Source organism: Copadichromis virginalis, linkage group LG7, assembly GCF_057382275.1.
Source record: "Copadichromis virginalis isolate Kocher_CV1m ecotype Utaka linkage group LG7, C_Virginalis_male_GT1.1, whole genome shotgun sequence".
Classification (NCBI taxonomy): Eukaryota; Metazoa; Chordata; class Actinopteri; order Cichliformes; family Cichlidae; genus Copadichromis; species Copadichromis virginalis.
In genome coordinates this window covers 2,805,294-2,829,231 of record NC_140624.1, presented here as the reverse complement: position 1 = coordinate 2,829,231, position 23,938 = coordinate 2,805,294, and the positions used below count along the sequence as shown (strand labels likewise).

Sequence of the window (23,938 nt, the reverse complement as noted above, 5' to 3'; positions counted from 1 at the left end):
GTGTTGGCAGTGACCATAAATCAGAGCCCTTCACTTCAGACATTTAAGAGTCCAAGAAAAAAAGAAGCTGCCATTGATTTTCTGCTTCCCATCTCTTTTTATGTCTGACTTTCCAATAATCTGGCCCATGAATCTTCTAGGTAATGCCATGCTGTCAGAAGATAATTGGGTGATAGTCATTTGAGGCACAACAGCATAAGAAGAAAAAATAAACAAATTGATATCGGCAAGTTTCAGCTGACAGTTTCAGCGCCGTCATCCTGATGACTGCGATGCCAGCTTTTGTTTACATCCGTCGTTATTTTCCTTTTAAAGTACAATTATCTCTGTACTGGTGTCTTTGGTCTTGTATGACAGAGTAAACTTTGCAAACAGAAGAAGCACGTATTGTGACTGCTCTTGGTTTGCCTGATGGCTGAATTAAGTAGGGCCTGTACTTTATTTGAACTATTTGCAGAGCAAACTGAACGTGCCAATGTGCCATAGATCGTGGCGTTTAAGCGGAACATTGTACCTCAGGATGCTAAAAAGGAGGAAAAAAGATGCACCTTGTCAAAATGCTGTGAACATTTGTTTAACACGTTGTTTTACGGTCAAATATCTGCAAAACTAAACACTGTTCATCATTAAATTAATGTTTTTCTTTCAACTTCATTTCAAGAGCACGTCTAACCTCGTGCAGCAAACATCTCCAAGCCAAAGCCAAACAGCTGGTTGATTTATGGAACCACAAAACCTTCATCTCAGCATTGTCAACAACATTCATTCCACCTCTTCTCCAACAGATGGATGTGCAAGAGAAACCCTAACTTCTGGCAAAACGCCTGAGACAGAGATGTGAAGCCTTGGAAAAGTATGCACATCTGTCAGCTTTACCAAGTAACATTAAATGCGCTCTGCCTCATTAACACCAGTACAGAGAAAGCCTCCTTTTTCTTATACTGCCTTTAATTTGTCTTTCATTGGCAGCTGGCAGTTTTTGCCTGTTTCAAACCAGTAACCCTGCCCTCGTGCAGATCTATGGTGCTAACACATCAGGACCAAAAACAGTAGAACTATGTAAACATGTGTCTGCACTAGGGCTGCCACGGTCAGTCGACTAGTCACGATTACGTCGACTATCAAAATCATCGACGACTGATTTAATAGTCGACGCATTGTTTGAAGCTTTGTAAGATCGCAAAAGACGCAGGAATAAGTAGCAGGATTTAAGAGTGTAATAACGGACTGAAACAGAAGATGGCAGCACTGCATGTACAAGGATGCCAGCTGCCGTTAAACCCCGAAGAAGAAGAAGAAGCAGCTGTGTCCCAGAATTCATAGCGCGGCCCAGCGCAGTTTCCAACAATGGCGGCAGCTAGTTAGTTTTAACTTTACTCTTATTATTCTTTCTGGGTCACAAAATAAACGTTTAACATATTTTCAGGCGAGAATGTAGCTGTGTAAACCTCAAATATCTGCTCAGTTTATCAGGACACCACATATTTTCAAAAGTGCTCCGACGTTTTCGGAGACGTCTGTTACCCACTAGCTCGATAGCTAGCCGGGGGCTAGGCTCACTAGAGCCGTGAGAACACCGGACTCCCGGCAAATCGTTTTCAAACCCACCGCCACCTTTCGCTACTCAGGTTAAACATGATATATGAGTCACTTAGATAACTTAAAATGTTATTGTTTGGCTGTTTTCAGTATTTTATTTGTTCCTGAGTAAATCGGCTGAGTTTATTAAACTCCACCAAAACAATCTGCACATTTAATTAAAATTTAATAAACTATCATCTTGTCTTTATTTTTAGTTAGCACAGACCTTAAAAACTTAAAGCTGTAAGCTAATGATAGTTATATAAGAGCAGATGCTGCTGGTGCAATAAGCTGTCGTTTTACATCCAATGGATGATGATCTGATTAGTCGACTAATCGCAAAAATAATCGGTGACTAGTCGACTATCAAAATAATCGTTTGTGGCAGCCCTAGTCTGCACTGAGTGCAATACTGTAAACCATTACCTATATCAATATTATTGATCCATCTTTGCTGTCCTCTAACAGAGAAATACAAGAAGAAATGTGCGCGATTAACCATATATTTAAGACTGCAGCATGTACAATCACACACAAACAGACATGACTGAAGATCAGCTTACATTGTTCCTGGATGTCTGTCACAAAGTGTTATGAATACAGATGGCAGTTGTGGCTACACTGACAGGCAGCTGAGCAGCTGTTCGTTTGTCCTAATGGAAAGTACTTTGTGACACGTCCCTGCTGCCCCAAAGATTTTCTCTGACATGCAGCACACATAACAGCAGCCCATCACATTAAATCTCTCAAGACGAGACTATTTTGCCTCTGAGAAGCATTTGCTTCATTGCCACGACACGGCAGGGAGACACTGCGACACAGCCGTTTGATGTTTGCCTTTTTGATAAGTTAGTTAGTGGGTTTTTCTTTTTACTGGACAGTTTCTTAGACCATCTGAAAGAAAAATATATGACTCAGAGAAATCCAAAAATCATGAACATTTTCAGGACTTTTCAGTTGATTAAGGATGAAGCCATCTCATTACTTTCGCCCCTTGGTGGCTCTATAAAACATAGAGGTTAGAAAGAAACCTCAGTTAGACAAGAATCACACATACACTCAACAAAAATATAAACGCAACACCTTTGTTACTGCTCCCATTCCCCATGGGATGGACGTAGAGACCTAAAATTCATTCCAGATACACAATATAACCATCCCTCCCAAACAGTGGTCACAAATCAGTCCAAATGTGTGGTAGTGGGCACATCTGCTATATTGAGATAATCCATCCCACCTCACAGGTGTGCCACATCAGGATGCTGATCTGACATCATGAGTAGTGCACAGGTGTACCTCAGACTGCCCACAACAAAAGGCCACCCTGGAATGTGCAGTTTTTTGCGCTATTGGGGGTCTGGGGACCCAGAACCGGTCAGTATCTGGTGTGACCACCATTCGCCTCATGCAGTGCAACACATCGTCGCATGGAGTCTATCAGATTGTCAATTGTGGCCTGTGGAATGTTGGTCCACTCCACTTCAATGGCTGTGCGAGGTTGTTGGATATTCGTGGGAACTGGTACACGCTGTCGTATACGCCGGTCAAGCACATCCCGAACATGCTCAATGGGTGACATGTCCGGTGAGTATGCTGGCCATGCAAGAACTGGGACATTCTCAGCTGCCATCTGCCCTGAACAATGTGAACCATGATTCATCTGTGAAGCGCACACCTCTCCAACGAGCCAGACGCCATCGAATGTGAGCATTTGCCCACACAAGTCTGTTACGGCGACGAGCTGGAGTCAGGTCAAGACCCCGATGAGGACGACGGGCATGCAGTTGAGCGTCCCTGAGACGGTTTCTGACAGTTTGTGCAGAAATTGTTTGGTTGTGCAAACCAATTGTTCCAGCAGCTGTCTGGGTGGCTGGTCTCAGACGATCTTGGAGGTGAACCTGCTGGATGTGGAGGTCCTGGGCTGGTGTGGTTACACGAGGTCTGCGGTTGTGAGGCCGGTTGGATGTGCTGCCATATTCTCTGAAACGCCTGTGGAGACGGCTTATGGTTGAGAAATGAACATTCAATGCACGGGCGACAGATCTGGTTGACATTCCTGCTGTCAGCATGCCAATTGCACGCTCCCTCATTGCTTGTGGCATCTGTGGCATTTTGCTGTGAGACAAAACTGCACATTCCAGGGTGGCCTTTTGTTGTGGGCAGTCTGAGGTACACCTGTGCACTACTCATGATGTCAGATCAGCATCCTGATGTGGCACACCTGTGAGGTGGGATGGATTATCTCAATATAGCAGATGTGCCCACTACCACACATTTGGACTGATTTGTGACCACTGTTTGGGAGGGATGGTTATATTGTGTATCTGGAATGAATTTTAGGTCTCTACGTCCATCCCATGGGGAATGGGAGCAGTAACAAAGGTGTTGCGTTTATATTTTTGTTGAGTGTATTTTGCTTTTCCTTTATCAGCTTTTGAAAGCAGCTTAGCTCTCAGCAGAACGAGGTGTAGACATTGCAAATATTTGCAACAAGCTACCATTGTGCATGTGATTGCTCATCTTCTCACACAATCCCACACCCAGGCATGGAATACTTTTCCGTCTAGCCTCTCCACTTGCTTTTTACACTGCTCACAGCTTTAATCCTGCATACAGTAAGTGTGCCTGGGGAGTTAATGAGCTTACCTGTGTCTTTATTAAATTTCTACAGCTTGTGTGCAGGCTGCTTCCAGAGATAGATTTTTGATGAATCTGACATTTAGCAAAGCAGCTTTTCAGATTCTCTATTTGTCAATTAAGCTAGTTAACGAAAATATTCCAGGAATACAGGCAGGCATTAAAAACCCATATGCCTCAGAAGCAAGGTCAGCCATTCAAGTGTAGCAACTGATGTATGATTGAGCGCCGGCTCGTCCATCTGGAATGGCCCGAAGACTGAGAAGTTTTTAACTTTCTGACAACAATCTGACAGTTCCAACTTTGTGCTGCAGTTCACTTGTGTGCTCTCCTGTAAAACCTCCATAGTTCAATTTAGCACTTTGCAGCTAAATCAGTTTCTAGAGTCCCTGTGCAATTGAGATAAAAAAAAACTGCTTTAATAAAGTAACGCCTGGCTTTTTCTTCAGTGGGAAAGAGTACAATTTGCTTTTATTCCCAGGTCAAATGACTCTGCACTAGTCTTTATCAGCCCAGCCTCTGATTGGCTGTGATGGAAACAGGACATCACTGTCGACATGCTCATTTTCAGCTTAGTCAGGACGCAACAAGATGATTATCAGAGAACAACACAGATGTTTTACATGAGTTTGCAGATAATTTTTTTTAATTGGTATTTTGCAAAATTACAAAATATGCTAAAGAGAAGCTTATTGTTTATTTGGTCTCTGCATAATAGCCTATAGCTTTTCCAGCCAGTTTCCTGTCTGCAAGCTTAGTAACACATTTTTATTTAAGAAAGCGCTTTTCAAAACACTCAAGGACACTGTACACAAGCAATAACAACAACAGATGTAACAATTTACAAAATAATAAGGATAAAACATAGAGCAACTAAATAAATTAAAGTAGCAGGATGGAAAAGTTTATGTGGAGTAGGCTAGTGTGAACAGGTGAGTTTTGAGTCTGGACTTAAAAAGAGGAAGGAAAGGGATGTTTCTTATCTCAGAGGAAGACGGGGGCAGAGCAGCAGAAAGCCCGAGCCTGAGGTCCATAGAAGTGAATCAGCAAATTTCAAACAGCAGCAGTTGCAGGAAAGGTAAAGTTTAAATCATTTATTGCTTTTTATGGACAGAATCATGATTGCAGAGTACTTCCAGTTACTTAAGAAAACAGATTCATAAAAAGCAGAAGTTTTGTTTTTTCCCTTTATGCATTGATGCAATAAACTCGTCCAAAAACAGTCATTTTGCAGCTCTTTTTTGGTAAATCAGGCAACTGCTGAACCTGAGAGGACGACCTACTTTGATACATAAAAACATGGGCATATTTTTTAAAAACTGGACCTGAGCTGAAAATAGTTTTTCCCTTTAAAATATAATTGATTACATGCAATCTATTAACAGCCACCCTTTTCTGCAGAAGACAAAACTGAAGACAAAATCCAACATGCAGTTTTGGTTCCTGCACTGATGGCTTCAAAGAATGAGTTCATGTTTCATCAGAGTCGAGAATCAAACATTAGATTCATCGTCGGTGAACTTTGAATAGGCTGCTTTCCAACTTTAGGCCTACAAACTCTGGGGTCCCCTGGGCAGGGACAGCAGCGTTTTGTTTTTAGCAGAAATATGAAATCACTTCTTTATCAGGCGCTGCTATTCTGGATGAATCACTCGAGATAATTATGTTTCATCAATAGAAAAAAAGAAAAGAAACACGATCACTCAGATCAGCCTTCTATTGAGCCTCCAAGTGAAGCCAAAGAATGGCAGTAAAATACTCCAACCATATAAAGAAAGCCGCAGAAGACAAAGGCTCAAGTTTTTCTATGAATTTCTCACCCAAGATGTTAATCTAACCTGATCCATTCACGCTGCTTTCTGTCTAACAACTGCACGAGGACACTCACAAATACACGTGTACTATATTCCCTTGAAATATGCCTCCGACTTGTCATACGGCACACCGATCCAGTCCCATTTCAGGCCAGCTACGCCTCAGCATCACCCAGAGTAAAGTGCTGTGTGTAGCTCAGAGCCAGTGAAGCAATCATGCAAGGCTTTCAGCTAATCCATGACACCTGTTAGCCATCCCCCAAGATAGAACAACACTGACGTGGCCCTGCCGCACTACGCCTGGTGCTGTGCTCATCACCACAAATGTCTTTATCAGCGGGACAGACGGATTGCAGGTGAGCATATTCTCGTGGTCATCGCAAAGCGGAGAGCGGGGAAAAAGTGAAAGGATGGAAGAAGGGAAGTAAACAGAAAGACAGGCAGGCAAAGAGAGTGCAAAATTGAGTGAGGGGGAAAATAAATCTGGGCAATGGCTGTCAGGAGCGTGAGTGACAGGAGAGATAAGGTCCATCACAGTGTCGGTATGAGGAGCAGGAGGGGAATAGGACCAGTCAGACATGGTGCAGAATTAACAGAGCTGCTGAAGAGTGGAGGGGAGACAAGTAATGCAAGTGTAGAAGGAACAGAGTGGAGGAGAGATCGGGATACTGGTGCAGGAGGATGAACCAAATAACAGGGCAGGGCAAAAGGTGCACGACTACATCAGCGTCTGCTCTAATGCAACATCAGCTGTGAAAGGTTTAACAGTACTGTTATTAAGACAGAGGAATATCAAGTTCAGCATAGCAGAAAGTCTCAGAGACTTTGAGTAAATGCATATAGATAATAAAAATCCAGCTGCGACCGGGAGATAAAATTCATCAGGAGAAATATCCATCTTCGTGACAGGAGCACACACGTCGAGCCTTTCAGACGACAGAGCTAAGGGTTACTACATAATTTTGTCTTCTTGTTTCTTCTCCTCATAAAAATCGGATTAGACCCTCACTATAAAATTAATCAGGCCAGAGCACATTCCCCTACAGAAGGAGCTTCAGTAGGAAAATGTAATAAATTTCCTAGTGAGGAATACCTCAGCTTCCGATTTTAAAAATGGCAGATTGATTATACGGAATCATCCATCCTTAAAAAGAACTTACTAAGGAGAAAAGTAACGGCGGTTTGGCAGCTAATTCTGCCATTTTTCATAAAGAAGGTTTTAAGCATTCTCTCCATGTTCATATTTCAGCGTTGCACCAGTGACTCTTCAGGCAGGTTGTATTGCAACATTAAGGATCACTTATCTGTTAACTATAAGCTGCTTCTTACCCCTGAAAATGAATCTCATTCATTTTTAACGGGGCAGGGAGTGCAACCTCAGATTCTTTAGTTTTGTTGTTAATATTTTAAAGCACTAATCACAAAAAGTTCAGAAGAAAAGAAACGTGGAAGTTACATTTTGACTTATGATCGATGCTATCAGTACTCTCGTTTGACTGAAACCATACATAAAGATCTGTGAGTCCACCCCTGTCTTACTAGCGTGCAGCAGGGCAGCAGATAACAAAAGAGAACCAAAATGAACAGACATACTCCCTAGGGGTGCAACGATACTCGTATCGATATTGAACCGTTCGATACAGAGCTTTCGGTTCGGTACGCATATGTATCGAACAATACAACATTTTTAATTTATTTTATCAACTTTCCTTCTGACGATGCTGTCTGTGTGGAGCGCTCAGTGGATCTGTGCTCGACAGTGCAGCCTAGGCGGAGTAATCGAACGCAGATTCACTGAGCGCAGCGCAAGCTAGCAGACAGAAGCTAAGCTCTCCTTGCAACATGGCAAATTGAACCTCCCCCACCCTCATTCAGATCTGGCGTTTGGAATTATTTTGGTTTTCATGTGACGTATGACCCTGAAGGTAAGCGAGTCATGGACTAAAGTAAAACAGTATGTTGGATGTGCCACGCAATGCTCAATTACATGGGTGGGAACTAGTGTGTTAGCGCAGTTAGCTCGTTAACGGAGATTTGCCGTGTTGTGGCGTTAACGTCATTTCAGATTAACCCTGACAGCACTAGTGGGAACACAACAAATATGACTGCACATTTACTCCGACATCATCCTAGTGCAAAGACAAGTGGAAGCAGACAAAAACAACAAGCAGCATGCTACAAACTTTACCCGAGTCATTTAGACAGCCGTTAGCACAGGATTCTCCTTATGGGGACCTGATATGTTTAATATGCTGCTGAGAATATAGCCCAGAAGAAGCGTATAGTAGAGCTTTTATTTTGAAAGAGCCATTTCTCTGTAATAAACTCTTTTCCAAAGCTGAGTGATTCCTCCATCAGATAGATTTATTTTTTTATTACTTTGTTGTTTCAGCAACATTAAATTTAAAAACTGTACTTTTGAGTTAAAATATATATTTATAATTTTAATAAATGACAAATTAAAAAAGCATGAACATTTTTTTTTGTATTGAAAAAATATCGACCCGTGACACCAAAGTATCGAACCGTATCGTTGCACCCCTAATACTCCCTTTTATTAAAGCTCACTGGCCTGTTTTAAAAATGGGTACAACTCTCCAAAGAAAATTATTTTTAAAGATTTAAAAAAATGTACATAAATTGCCAGCACTTTTTCAGTAATCTTAAAATTTTGCCAACTTGTGTTATTATGTAGCACTTTTGTTTAGCCACATCTCCTGGTTGGACGCCTGTTTGCCTTCCCAGCTCTCACCTACAGCTCGTGGAAGCTGCTTATTCAAGCTGGCTAAGGATTTGTAGTGGGGCTCCGTGAGGGGCTGGTGGGTTGGCGAGTGGATTAGTGAGACTGCAGCAAGAGGAATCTGAATTAAAACTGTATGAAATGATAACAGTGATAATCATTTACGCTCACACTGCGGGTGTAAGTGTAAATGATCATCTGTCTTTGTGTGAGCATATTCAGTGCGTCCTGTAGGTGAAGTTGCATCCTGGGAAAACATGAAATTCACTTAAACACACAGGAATTAATTGGCAGTGGAAGCTCAAATAAGATGGCGCCGAGTATGGCAGCCTCGTCGCGAGCTCCCCCAAGCAACGGCTTTCTTCTGTGTTTAATTTTACTTTTCCTTTATTTTTTCACGAGCAGCACTTGTCTCCTTGTGTACGACCGACAAACCTTACTGGACATAAAAGACTGTCTATTTTGCTCGTTTGTGTTGTTGTGTTTGCACATCTCTGTTGCTTGTGGGGCTCGCACACAAGAATTTCACTCGCATGTGCTGTGCCAGTGTGCCTGCACATGTGATGTGACAATAAAAAAAAGTGATTTGAAATATAGTGATATGAATCACAGTTATCAAAGTGTTATCAAAGTGATAAAAAGGATGCTGCCTCAACCTGCACAGTCGTGTGCTGTGACTTGGACCTGTTTTCATTTTGTGGCAAAACATGGAAGTAACTTTAAATCCCCTCTCAGTATTCCTAAATAATAAATGCACTTTGCAATTATCTGGTGTTTCCATTAAAAACCAGTAAAAGAAGCTATAAAGACGTTCTTAAGTAGTAAATCTGACGTCCACAAAGTCAGAAACAACTCAAGAGAAAAATCTCCAATTTCGATCCACTGATTAGATTTGGGAGTAAAATACATTTTTCATAAGTTGGAAAAAAAAGAAAATTCAAGTGTCTAAAAGTATTTTGTTTTTCAGATTCATGACTCCAGAGCGACAAATTCACACATTTCAGTGCTTTTATCCACTTTTGAAAGATTGTTCCAATTATCTCCTGCACTAGAAGAAGTCTGGTGTCGGTGTTAAAATAACATGAAAATCTGTTCTGAGCCATGTTTTAATATAGTTTTTGTATCCACTAAAAAAGATATTTATCAACAGTAGCTGCAGTATCGTGCTATTTAAATGCATTTAATTTATATTTTGATTTAGCCTCAGATGTGACATCAGATATGAATAAGGATTATATCCTGAATGGCTGTCATAGCCAAGGTACCAGATACAAGTGCTGTAGTTTTACAGCTGTGATGTACGTGCTCGTAGCATCACAGCTAACGTGAGGAACACAGTAACTGACCTCTATCCTGTTTCATAAAGCATAAACGTGATATTTGCTCATTTCTATTGTTTGTTTATGTGAAGCGTAAGTGAAACAGAACGAGTACTGTGAAAAACTAACTACACAACTAAAATCAATAACTTGAAGTGATTGTTTTCTATGAGTTTATCGCTCTCTCACATCATCTCTCACATCATCTCTCACATCATCTCTCACATCATCTCTCACATCATTGTGAAGCTATTCGATCCCACTCGTCTTTTCGGCGTAGCTTTATTTGATCAAACTTGTGGCTATTTGTTTATGGGAAGCTTGCAAGGTGCCCGGGTCCTGTTGCTACAAAAACAAGCCCAGATCATCCCCGTCCACCACTCGACAGCTGGTATTCGATGTCTGAGTGCTGATGTGTTCTCTTTGTGTTTTGCCACACAAAGCGTGGTGCGTTGTGGACAAATATTCCCCTTTTGGTCTTGCATGTCCAAAGTCATGTGATTTCTACTGAATATCCTTCCAAACAAGCCACACTTGTTTTACAGGGAGAAGGTTAACATTTACACGCTAACTGAGCTCTGAAGCTCTCTGAGCACTGCACAGTCTGAAAACGGGCTGTGACATCCCCTCCTCTGATAATTGCTCAGTTAAAATGCATTTGATTAGCAGCACTTGGCCTCATCTTATTCATTCCCATGCATGTACTTAGCTTTTCCTAGGCCTGCACAGAACCCAGTGAAAGCTCTTTTCACCTGCCATCCATCCATCCATCTTCATCCGCTTTATCTGAGGCCAGGTCGCGGGGGCAGCAGCCTAAGCATAGAAGCCCAGACCTCCCTCTCCCCAGCCACCTCCTCCAGCTTATCCGGGGGAACACCAAGGCGTTCCCAGGCCAGCCGAGAGATATAATCTCTCCAGCGTGTCCTGGGTCTGCCCCGGGGCCTCCTCCCGGTGGGACATGCCTGGAACACCTCACCCAGGAGGCGCCCAGGGGGCATCCTCGTCAGATGCCCGAACCACCTCAGCTGGCTCCTTTCAATGTGGAGCAGCAGCGGCTCTACTCTGAGCCCCTCCCGGATGGCTGAACTTCTCACCCTATCTCTAAGGGAGAGGCCAGCCACCCTTCGGAGGAAGCTCATTTCTGCCGCTTGTATCCGCGATCTCACAGCTCGTGGCCATAGGTGAGGGCAGGGACGTAGATCGACCGGTAAATTGAGAAAAAAGGCTTTTCACCTGCCTTTTTTACAAATTACAGAGGAAAAGGAAAACAGTCTCTGTTCGGTTGATCCAAGTAGACGAGTGCTGGTCTGAAGCTAAACTTTCTGATGGTTGTCTCTCTGCGTAGAGCTGTGGTAGGTAAGTCTGAGAAAATACAGAGGCTCCCTGCGTGGGGATTATGTTGCTGAATTCATACAAAATGTCAACTCAAAAAAAATCCAGCAACAGTGCATTTAATGAATAATAACAGCATAACGTCTCCTGAAAATGTGATTTCTTCTCCTTTTCTTGCCTCTACTTATGTCTATGAGTAAAATTCTCTTTTTTTACTCACCTTTTCATCCTGTTCTCCATCTTTCGCTGTGTGAGTTCTCATAAGCTGGAAAAGGAGCTTTTGAAGCTTACACGTGGTCTACAGGAGGGGGTGTCACCAGAAACAGACAACTCGAGAGTCTTCTTAAGGAAGGAAGGCACAAAGTTCTATGAAAAGCCTTGAATATTTAGCTGAATAATTTATATGGTGAAAGCTCGAGAGCAGCTGCTGACACAGGCTTAGCACCAGCGCACGCTCACAATATGATGGCGTTCATTCGAGGAGTCGTAGATGATTCATGGGCAGGTTGAGAAGCGGTCAGGGAGAGAGCAGGGTAAAGGATTTACACAGGGAGCTTAACGTCCTCAAACACTTGTTTTATAAAAGCTCAATTTCTCCGTGGCATTAAACATATCTCTTCCCAGTGAGGAATGAGAACATTAACTGGGACACGGACACGGTGCACTCTGCGTGGCCCTGCCGAGCCCTCCGAGCTGTAACATTTCACGTCTGAGCTGCGCCCCTTACAAGCTCCCCTGACACCTCGATGCATCATGGGAGGGCTGCGGGAGGTTTGGTTCGGGCAAAAGTTTTATGTGTCTTAAAACCTGACAACAGCTGTGGGCATTTCTATTAAAAAACACACAACTCAGTGTTGGAACTGCACCTTAAGGTGGAAGGTGGGTCTTTATCTAGTGGACCTCGTTCTTTCTCCGTGTTTTTGCAGCTCCAGAGATGAACGGGAGGCATGAAGGCAGCAAAACAACCGAGGGGGCAACTCATGACAAATTCATGTGGAGGGCGTACTACAGGGCACTCTCTCGCCGACTGTTGAACGATTTTACGGTTATTTTATGTGTTTTATGTTATTTCCTGACTAACTTTCTGCTGATTTTTAACTCAACAGTCCAGTTCATTCAAAAGAAGGAATGCTGCCCCTCCTGCTCAGTGCTTTCCTTATGCGCCCTCTGCACCTGCATCACACACCCACACCTTCTGCCATCTGTTCGGGGTTTTCTTGAACTTTACCTTTTGAAGAGAAGGATGAAATATCTTCATATGAGAAAACAAAAGGTCACACTGACTCAGACAAGTTCATGAGCTGGGTGAACAAACACATGTACATGAAGTATGTGTAGAAGCAACTGAGTGTAGCACCAGTGTATGTCTCCATAAACAAAGTCCATCTGTCAAGTCCCTGCAAAGGGCAACTCTGCATAAACCATTGCCTTAAAAAACCTTGATTACTACATTACCAAGAGTTCAGGCTCAGTCTCTGCCACAGGGCACAAAACACGGAAAAACAGCAAAGAAGAAGCACAATTTTACTGAATGCAAAATTGAAAATATCAAAAAATAAGACGATGTATGATGCGGCTGGTTTATGTTGTTCATTCTGGCCGTCAGTGTATCAGGTTCAACTAGGTCTACGATGTGTTTATGCATGTCTAAAGCACCCAAGGGTTCACATGAGAAACTGGGACTACCGTGGAGGCCCAACTTCAGAGAACCAATAAGCTTATAAAGACATAATAATATTTATTTTAAGTTTAGCTTCTTGGCGCTCAAAACAATATCAAGCATCAGTATTTTCCTGGGTGTTTTTTAAATTGTGGTATTACAACAGCCTTACTGTCAACACTCTAACGTTTCAGATCACAAATACGTGAAAAGGAAAGCAAATTCTGTTTTCACACCATATAACTAAATATGCATTATTCTGACTGTTGTACAGTTAATTCCCCTGAGCACAAATATATGCAGTAATCTATTACTTCACTTTGAAAAGGTGTTGTTTGAATGTTTATATTTGACGTGTCACAGTTATTGTCATAACTTATTGTCTCCATAACAGAGCGAGATGCCACTGGGATGTATCTGTACTATGATGTCCTAACTTCTTAAAGACGCAGTTCCTTTATTAGCCACAGTAATCTCTGACTTTTCTGGTGGGAAACTGCAGGCAGGAGACAAGTGACCTCACATAGCAGACAAAAACAACCTAAGCGAGCATTAAGAAAAAGCAGAGAGCGAAAAAGTGAAGTTTCTCACCAGCGGATGTGTGAACTCTGGGGCATGGTCGTTCTTATCTGTTATGGTAATGGTGGCGGTGGTTGTTCCTGTTAGGCCCACCTCACTTCCTGCCATGTCCTTGGCCATGATCTCTAACTCGTATGTTGTGGTTGGCAGGGTCTGGAAAGAAAAGACACAGTGAGACAGAAAAATGTTCAGAAGTATGCAGAAGATGTAAGAATGTTGTTGACAATCTATAGCGACCTGAATATTCAAGGAACTATGAGTAATAACACCATGAGGTTAACGAGGAGCCATTTAAGTTGCTAACAATTTTAACATCACTGTGAGGTCCTTTATATGCACCTTCCTGCTCGAACACAAGTGTTAAAGCTCCAGTAAACGCTCGCTGCATCTCTAATGAAAGGTCAAGAGCACACATTATGTTTTTTCGAGCATCCTCCACCGTGCTCTCAGCCGTCGGACTTCGTGAAAAGACTATTTTTGTCCCTCTCATTAGTGAAATTATACTTCACACTGTGTTTGAAGTATTGCCTTGCTTTTAGAATCTCCTCTCCAGCCTTTCTGGCTTTTTTTGTTGATTAGATGTTGTAGTTTAAAGAATGAGTCGATGATTAAACCCCAAACTGAATGCAGTTTAATTCAGCCTTAAAACTCTAATTAAGTCCTTCACAAGCTAGCGAGATGGCTGTGGCCTTGGTTATAAAGCAGACCTCCTGAAAATAAACCAGAATAAGACATTTAATCCATTTGTGACCTGCCAGCATCTTCAATCTATACAATACTTGGAGAAATATAGCTTATAGATAAAGCGAGGGGGAGTGACACTCGTAATGATCAGAGCAGCAACAATAAATCATTGAAATAGCGTCTAATAGAAATGTTAACTGCAGTGTATGAATAGCAGGGAGAAGGGGCTGGTGAAGCCAACATTTACTTATTCGCTGCAGTGTTTTTGCTCCACTGGAGGTGTTAACTGTCACATGCTTAATAAACTTCATCCATCTGTCGGAGTGAAAACGCTGGTGGAGCGATCCTGCTACAGTGAGAAGTCACCTCAGACTTCTCACTGTGCCCGGGACAGAAACGGATGGATGGACACCCTGGAACTTGTAAATTATGTAACTGTCCCAATATTTGTATCTAAAAAAGAAACCCATCATTCATCATTGGGGTCTTTTTCCTTCTTATACTTGTCTCTGTTTTGTGTCTGTTTTGGGGTCATATAGAGAAAAATGGCTTTTCGTTTTTCGACACGTTCAGTTCATCCTGTTAAAGTTCAAACTGAGAATCCCAAAGGTGATTTAAGTTGGATGTGGCAGTGCCGTCGGTGCCAGGTGGGCTGCTCTGGTTATTTCAGAAACTGCTGCCACCTCTACGGTTTATAGGGAACGGTCAGAAAAAGAGACAAATATCCAGCGAGTGGCAGCTCTCTGGGTTTAAATGCCTTGTGTCAGACGTCAGAGCAGAATGGCTGATTTGAGTTGATAGGAATGCAGAAGTAACTCACATAACCTGCTATTACAACCAACTAAGGTTTGGAGAAGAGCATCTCTGAAAGCGTAACATATCGGACCATGAGGTGGACGGGCTACAGTGCTCCCATCCTCTGACGGATGCTTCCAGCAGCATAATGAACCCTGTCACAAAGCTCACATGATCTCATACTGCTTTCTTCAACATGACAATAAATTCACTGTACTCAAGTTTCCTCCACAGTTAACTGATCCCAGGAGAGGACTGCTGACGTGTAGCAGCTCTGAATGCAAAAGGGGGTCCAAACCAGCACTGTTGTACCTAATAAACTGTCTGACACGTTCTCTCCAGTTGCATTAATAATCTTAAATCCTTTAACCACCTATGAATCTGATCGTGCCCCTGATCTTTAAATGCTGTTAGTGAGAAAGTTATTGTTTATGGACAAAGGCCTGTGACCTGATATTACACACACACACACACACACACACACACCTCCTGTGCTCTGCTGTTGTCAGTGTGTGCATGTATGTGTACCTTTGCCTGTTCATTGGAGATATTGCTCTAATCAATTTCATGAGACAGGCAGGGAGATCATTGGCTACACACCTTCAGGCTCATTTTAATTATCGCTTCAACCTGAATTTAGCATAAGGAACTGCAGACTGAGCTAAACAGCAAATCTGACACGCACGCGCAGATATCATCAAAAAGGCCGTTCTCCCAACTGCCTGACTTAAATGACCCTGTTGAAGGAGGCCACCGAACCACGGAGGGATGCATTTTATGATCCCCGAGTGCGAGAAGATCACAGCACCTCTTATTAGAAGTAGATTTCAGCACAACAAGGTCAAAATTTATTTCTGCCAATTCTAAACTAAACAAATTAATTTGCCGTGTGCAGCAGGTGAACGGTGGCAGCTACTATCACATTAATTCACATGTTCAGTTTTTTCCAGAAAAATCAGCTTTTAAAGTAATCAATTCTATTTTATTATTATATGTTTATATCAACAGCTTTCACACCATCTTAACTTTTTGTGTTTTAGTCAACAATCAATACTTTTTTATACATATAGAGCTTCCCCCTTAAATTTTGTACATCATATGTTGTACACGTGCTTCATTAAATTATTTCCTATTATTATTTCTATTCTTTCTTCAAGTTATTATATACACACACTACACTTATTATAAAGATAAACTATTTAATTTTAAGCCGATTCCACTCTTAGATTATATCACAGGATCATTTACATGGTTATTTCTGCCTTATGCTAATTTTTCCCATAAAGACAACACGTATTTTTGATTAGTGATGCTTATTAATTCTTATCAGTGCCATATTTCCCACATTTCCTACATCAGACAGAGTGAAAAACACGTTTTTGTTTCAAACTTGTATTGATTTTAAAAACAATGTTCAGTGTTGAACATTTAAATGTCTGGGATGACTACGTACTTTACTCTAAAACATTAAAAATAAAACATGTAAATGCTAAATTAACCCAAAAGGCTGTTTTTATATTGGGTTTCGACACGTTCTCATCCCAACACGTAACATGCCGACGCTATGTGACAAATCGTCTGTTTGTTACGTGGTCCAAGGCGTAAGAGCGGGTTCTATGAATGTCAGGTTAAGGCTAAGGTTAGGGCTACATTAGAAAGCTGCAAAGCTTTTAACAATCCAGAGCGTCTCATAAGGACGTGCAAGGGTACCTCTGGTGTTACTATGTCACGCCTCGGGCCGTGACAGACGGTCGGTATGTTGCGCGTTGGGAACGAGAATGCTCTGTGGGTTTGTGTGCAGATGACCAGCCGAGAAGCCAGTACAGACTCCAGACATCAACTCCATTCATTCAAGAAGCTGCTGCGTGGTAGACTGTGGATGCAAAGGCAAGACAGTCAACAGGTGTTTCTATCAATAGTTTGTCAGACATGGTGGGTGACAGCTCCGCCCCTCACAACCAGCTCCGCCCCTCACAAGCAGCTCCTGTTCGATCGAACGCCGAGCAGGCAGATGGTGCTCCGTGAACCTGTGAGTTTATTAAACCCTCGCACACAACCACATGCGAATACACACATGCTGGCTTCAAAACACACAGACGCATCCACACCTGAGCACAGACGTATACTTTTGCCCTCCAGCTGGAGAAGAGCAAGGCTCTGGGATACCTGCAGTCTCAGTGGTGTCTAAACACATTCAGCGTGGTCTCCTCTGGCGACTGACAACGTCTTAATGAGTATTTCCTGAGTCTCAACTCAATTATAAACTCCCTGGCAGTATCTAGCCAAGAAAAGATGTTCACATTCACTCTGGGCGAGAGTTACAGCGAAAGGGAATTTTCCCTCCAGGCGTCAGAAAACTTCCACTGGCAGCATGCTGATTGAGATACTCCTCTCAGTTAGCTTCTTAATTTTTCAGCCTCTTGTTAATCCGTCTGGAAACACTCAATTAAACTTCTGAGCAGCAACGCTGCCATAGTCCATCAAAAAAGTTGCTTTTCCCCTGGGTATTTCACTTTACAAAGTCGAGTCGCCGTGTGGTTAATTGTAATAAAAAATAAGGGCATTTGTGTTTGGTTGAATATTTCTTTGATGTAATGTCGCCCGTTATATGAAACTTGGGCACATCCATTTGTTTCTGGTACTACGGCTCACTCCAAATAATGCTGCAACTGGCTTTGCCGAGAACCAGCTTGAAGGTGCCCTTTGGCACAGGCCCTACCTGGATCAGTCAGGGATTATATGCTTAGAGCAGACACCAAGTGGCCGCTGCTCACAGGTGCTGCTAATAAGATACCAATCAGCCACCTGATTGTCAGCACCTGTGCTACCAGAAGCTCAGAGTCAGTAGCAGAATAAGCAATTTGGCAAAATTTTCACGGGTGCAACCCACATGCTCAACTCTGCTGCTCAACCCACAAATAGCTCATATTTTCTACTTGAATCTGCTTGGTATGTTTTTCCTCATTTGTATTTAAGGAGGAATGGCAGTGTGTTACTAGAACCATCATTTCCCTGATCGGACCTCCCCAAGGGATTAACAAAGGTCTATTCTACTCTATTCTACTCTACTCTATTCTACAGTCTTGTTACAAGTAATGAACCAAATGCCAATTTCCTCACGTTTTGTGACTGATTTATATTATTTGTACATTACATATCATTAAGTATCTGTCTCTGTCATGCAGTCCTATAGTCTCGATTCCTTTTCTAACTAAACTATGCTAATATTAGCCGTAGCAAATACTAACACATATAGAAAGAACATAACAATGAAGTTCATGTGTAGGAAACTGCCACATAAAATCATGGGATCATATCCTGTAAACCAATAAATGGTAAATGGCCTGCATTTGTATAGCGCTTTACTCGTCCCTAAGGACCCCAAAGCGCTTCACACTACATCCAGTCATCCACCCAGTCACACACACATTCACACACTGGTGATGGCAGCTACATTGTAGCCACAGCCACCCTGGGGCGCACTGACAGAGGCGAGGCTGCCGGACACTGGCGCCACCGGGCCCTCTGACCACCACCAGTGGTCAGAGGGTTATACAATAACTGCTGTATAAATTACTACGAGTCTTTAAATAGACAATTCAGTGTTTAATGAGCAGTTTTGTCTTATTTTTAGTTCAGTTTGACTGAGGCAGATATATTTTTGTCAAGAGCTGCTGAGTTTTATTTAGAAATGAAACCTCTGCTGAACTCTTGAACTATTAGAAGAATGGACGCCAGAATGAGAGAAATTCCTTTATTCGTTTGAAGAATGGCACCGTCTCCTTCTCTACGTACAGTATAATTTATTTTGTAAAACATAAGTGGGAGAAAAACTAGGAACCCACAGGTGATTTCATTGAGCGATTGCGGCGACGAAAGCTGACGTAAAACCGAACAAAGAACTAATGAAGTCGAGCGCACCGAATGATATGACGGGCCTCGTTTCAGCAACATCTGATCTGGGAATGACATTTCAGGCCATCGCATTCTACCTTGAAAGGATTTTTTTATCAAAGCCTCTCAAGTAAGGCCACAAAGCCGGGAGAAAAGAAAGGATGAGAAGAACAGAGCGGTAGAGAGACAGACAGAGAAATGATGGGGATAAGCGAGGAAAGGATGAGAACAGATCGAGAGAAAGAGAGCAGTCTGACATCTGAGACACCACATTAACTCTCTGAAAAGGTGTGATATTATAATCAAATTGGCAGTGGGCTCTTTGTTCTCCTCTGGCCCTTCGGTAGTGCTCACTCACAGCACCCAACCACTGGCTATTCTTCAGGCCTCTTTTCAAATGCTTAGTGAAATGATGACAGGCGTAAAAAGGCTTAGAAAAAACACAGTTAACGTGAGTAATATAAAAATCTGCTAGTGACAGAATTTCTACCGGAGCAACATTATTCCTCTCACCTTTACTTCATTGTGCTTCACATTTTTTGTGGTGGAGAGCAAATTTTATGAAAGGTGTGGGGGGCAAACTCCAACGTTTCTTTTGTCCTTGATATTGAAAAGATGGCATAATTATATAATTATCAAACGGTGCTTTTTTTAAGGTCTACAGAAAACGTCTGATCTTTGCCTGAAGAACTTTTATTTTCTGCTAGTTGCACTTGGCAGGCTTTTTTCAGCACCTATAGTAAATAACAACAACAAAGAAATGCATAGCTTTATGATTGTGCTGTATCATCTCTCACTATCAAGCCTCACTACCTCAGAGTATGAGCATCCATACTGATATTTGTGACGCTTGGGGAGCACAAGCTTTACCTCACAGAGACAATAATAAGTAATATATTTTATTTTATTTGTACAAGTGTAAAGCAAAAAGCTTGAAAATCACTCTTGTACTTTTTCTTCCTTCCTGTCACTCAAATCAAAGCGTGCACGTTGTCTTACATACAGCAGGTTACAATGCTGCCGTCTCAGTCTAGTAGACGTATTTCCGGATGTTTGATGCAGTTCTAACTTTCAGCAGTAACTGAAGTGCAAACACATTGTCTGTCTGCCTCAAAATCAACTCAACAAATGCCGGCAACCTCCTGCACTCCACCCCTGTAGACACATGATTAATCACTTTGACAACAGTTAATTACAGTATGATGGAAGACACTTGAGGCTCTTATCTGGGCCACTTGAACCTGCACAAGTGTTTCTTTCTGCTTCTTTCATCAGCTTCTTGTGCATTTTTAGCATCCACAACAGAATCATGTAGGTATTGGTGGGAGTGTGGCAAACTCTTTGATAAATCTTCTTTTCTTGTTATTATTATAAAGAGATTTTGCAGCTTCTTGTGTGTTTGATCAGAATAGTAACGTGGGCTTGTTCATGTAAAGGCCAGAGAGAGAACATTTAGCTGCACGTGTGTTATTAGGTGATAAATAAGGGTTAAACTTCAGGATAAGAACTCCATTAAAAATAATAGATTCATGCATCCATTATGTACTTCATGTGCATCTTCTACACAAAGTATATTCACACAAGACCACAATTATATCAACTATCCTCTGCAACCAGTCTGGTGTTGCTAGCATTGGATTTTGGCTAACAGCATTAGCTTCACATTGTTCCCAGGAGACTACAGTAGTTGCACATCTGCTGATAGTTCATGCTTCAGTATACTGTTCGCTGTCCTTCTGAGTTTTCAGTTGACTTATGGTCATTATTATGGCATGATTTAATTCACAAATATACAAAAATATTTTTATAATCTTCAATAGTCTTTTAATTTAAAGGAAGCAGCCTGTACACACTGTACATGTGCCCACTTAGCCAATGCAGTATCCATCCAGTAATGGCTCCATTTGACTTTATGCATGTTGAAATGAAGTTTAAGCAAATTCTATATAGATGGAAATTTAATGATTGGCTATTAATTGTTTTTAAGTCATACATATGCAGGACAAAATGGTCTTGATGTGCGAACGTGTTGAATGTGAAATATCCAGAGATAGATGCTCTCTGTGACAGTGAAAAATGTTCTTCTCTCTCTTAGGAATACATGAAGCCCGAAAGCAGGGGTGTCAAACTCAAGGCACACTTTAGGTCGCGGGCCAAACAAGATAAACATTTATTGAACACACGTTTTTTAAATATAAATGTGAATAAAAACAGACAGGAATATTATTCCAGATTAAATAAACTTAAAAAAATAAACTTTAACTTTAAATATTTTGCTCTTCATAAAAATATATCCTGTCAAAATTACGCAAGTTAGAAATATGAACATGCTGCCAAAACCCCAGAAAAAAGTAAATGAAAGCAAACACAAGGTTGGAGCCGCATGTAGACGGAGCTGCAGGAGTGGAGCTAATAAACTGTGCGGGACATTCAGTGTCGTACTTTCCCTGAGTGCATCATTACACTGCAGCTGCATCTGAATCTGCACAGGTGCAGCTCAGCAAAGTCCGCTGACTTGGTTCAACGTTACTCGGCAGCAGGGAAAGTGAGGCAGGCTGCACTGGTGCATTTGTGACAGCTTCACTTGAAATGTCTTCACCGCATCGTACATGTCCATGAAGTGACAGGTTTCCTTGCTGAGCTCAAAAACTCTGTTGAGAACTTTTCCCCAACTTAGCCAGCGGAGCTCTGCATGAAGGAATGTCGGCAAACTCTGAATCTATTTCCCACATAAAAGACTGAAACTGACGGTGATTTAAACTTTTGCTCAGATCAAATTTACGGTCTGCGTCACGGTGATCATTACATGCTCCATTTTTAGGACTTCACCACACATCCTTTCCTGGTGTGTGATGCAGTGATGTGCTGTTAACTCACTGGTACAGTTCTCCTGCATCTTTACTCGCATCCTGCGGACTAGTCCGCTTTTTTCACCGCACAGCACCGGCGCTCCATCTGTTGTAAGTCCAACAAGTTTGTCCCAGGGCAGTTTCATGTCGTTACACTTTGACATACATTTTAAAAAATGTCTTTTCCTGTCGTTGTCTCGTACGGAGCCCCGCAGGGGACATGGGAGAAAAAAAATTAAGACAGACTTTTGCAAGATCTTGCAAAAGTTTCATACATCTCCGAAAACGTCGGAGCACTTTTGCAAATATGTGATGTCTTGTAAACCGAGCAAATATCTGACATTTACACAACTACATTCACGCCTCAAAATATCTTAAAAGTGTATTTTGTGACCCAGAAAGAGTAACATTACAACTAAGTAGCTGCCGCCACTGTTGGAATTCAACTTTTGCGAGATCTCGAGTTTGTTTTGCAAGATCTCGCAAAACTCCGTCTTAATTTTTCTTTCTCCCATGTCCCCTGCGGGGCTCCGTAGTCCCGTGCATTGATTTAATGTTCAATATTTCCTCTCCACGGATGAAGATGGTCGGCTGTGCAACGTCCATCATGTCTGTACTTTCATCCACAGAGAGTATGCAATAAAGTTTTTGCTTCTTTCACACAGCTGTGTTCTTAAATCAGTGACCGTCTCACAAACCCGATCAGCAATCGTATTTCTGCTCAGGCTCACATTTGCCAAAATCTGCATTTTGTCTGGACACAAGCCGTCCACAGCTTCATCCTGCAGCTCTTCAGAGCGGTACCGGGCTCATTTGGCTCCTCTGCTACGATAAAACTTGCTTTCACAACAGCTTCACTTTGTGATTTTGCTCTGGTGACAAACGTCTGCTGAAATGTCAGATTCTTCTTTAGCTCTTCTACTTCCTGTAGTTTCTGCATTTAGGTTTTTCAGCTTATCCTGACGTTTTGTCTCGTAGTGCCGTCTTAAATTAAATTCCTTCATTACAGCCACGTTAGCTCCACTAATAAGACGCACGGCTTTACCAGCATGTCTGTAAACATATATTCAGCCTCCCACCGGCGCTGAAAGGCTCTGCTTTCAGAGTCAACTTTTCTCTCCACCATAGTGAGCGGCGAGCTTCACAATAACAGAAGTTTGACTTGATTGATGTTCCCAGTTAGCCTAGCGTTCAGCAAGGAGGCTGCAGCACTGCATTATGGGATCTGTAGTTTGTATATTATTAGCGCCTCATATCGCTGAGCCATGCATAACAATAATAGTACATCTGTATAAAATGATCTCACGGGCCGGATGTGGCCCGCGGGCCTTGGCTTTGACACATGTGCCCTAAAGTATTTTCTCAAAAGGTTTAGTCATCTGAAGTCGTTGCCCACGTGCTACATCTTTCTCTGCACCAGCACTGCAGTGTATATCTATATAAAGATGGGGAAAGCAGCCTGTATTTAGCACTCAGATTATACAGATGCATCACTTAACCAAATATTTTACTTGACTTAGAATCCGTAGGCACCATTGATCAGTTCTACATGTGAAATAGAGGCTATTCTCATGTATAACTGGGTAACTCATAAAGCACTGAAGTAAAGGAGTGACTAACGGCTGCTATAGAAACTTTTTTTTCTTCCTCGGTTGTTCCCATTTGGGACACCTCTGTGTCAAAAAAGATGAATCCATGAGAAACGACTGACCGAGCTTTTCAGCCACAGGCCTGGGAGCGTGTTGGGTCTGTCTCTCTCACAAAGCTCTGATAATAACTGACAAATCCTACGACAACTTCTTTGGTTAAAGTTGCTCAACAGCTTTTCAGTAAATAACAATAATAATCCTGGAAGCTCTAACCAATAGCACGATGTGGTGGCAGCAAGTGATACTGAGAAGATGCAGTGCCATCAATAACATGTCTCATTATTTCTTACTCTTCTGCACCAATGTCCAAATCTGCTGACTTCTTCCCACCACCAAACAGAAAATTGAAGTTGTAGGATCACAGATTTGTTGGAGCAGAGGTGATCGGGCACGTTTTTCAGAGCT

General features: G+C 42.1%; 1 protein-coding gene across 1 annotated transcript in view; it reads right to left on the bottom strand.

Moving 5' to 3' along the window:
* cdh13 (cadherin 13, H-cadherin (heart)) overlaps window positions 1–23,938 on the bottom strand; it is a 436,452-nt gene that overhangs the window by 71,450 nt on the left and 341,064 nt on the right. The window contains exon 9 of the mRNA XM_085461175.1: window positions 13,675–13,815. Within this exon, the coding sequence (XP_085317301.1) occupies window positions 13,675–13,815 (141 nt within the window). The remainder of the gene's footprint in view (window positions 1–13,674; window positions 13,816–23,938) is intronic.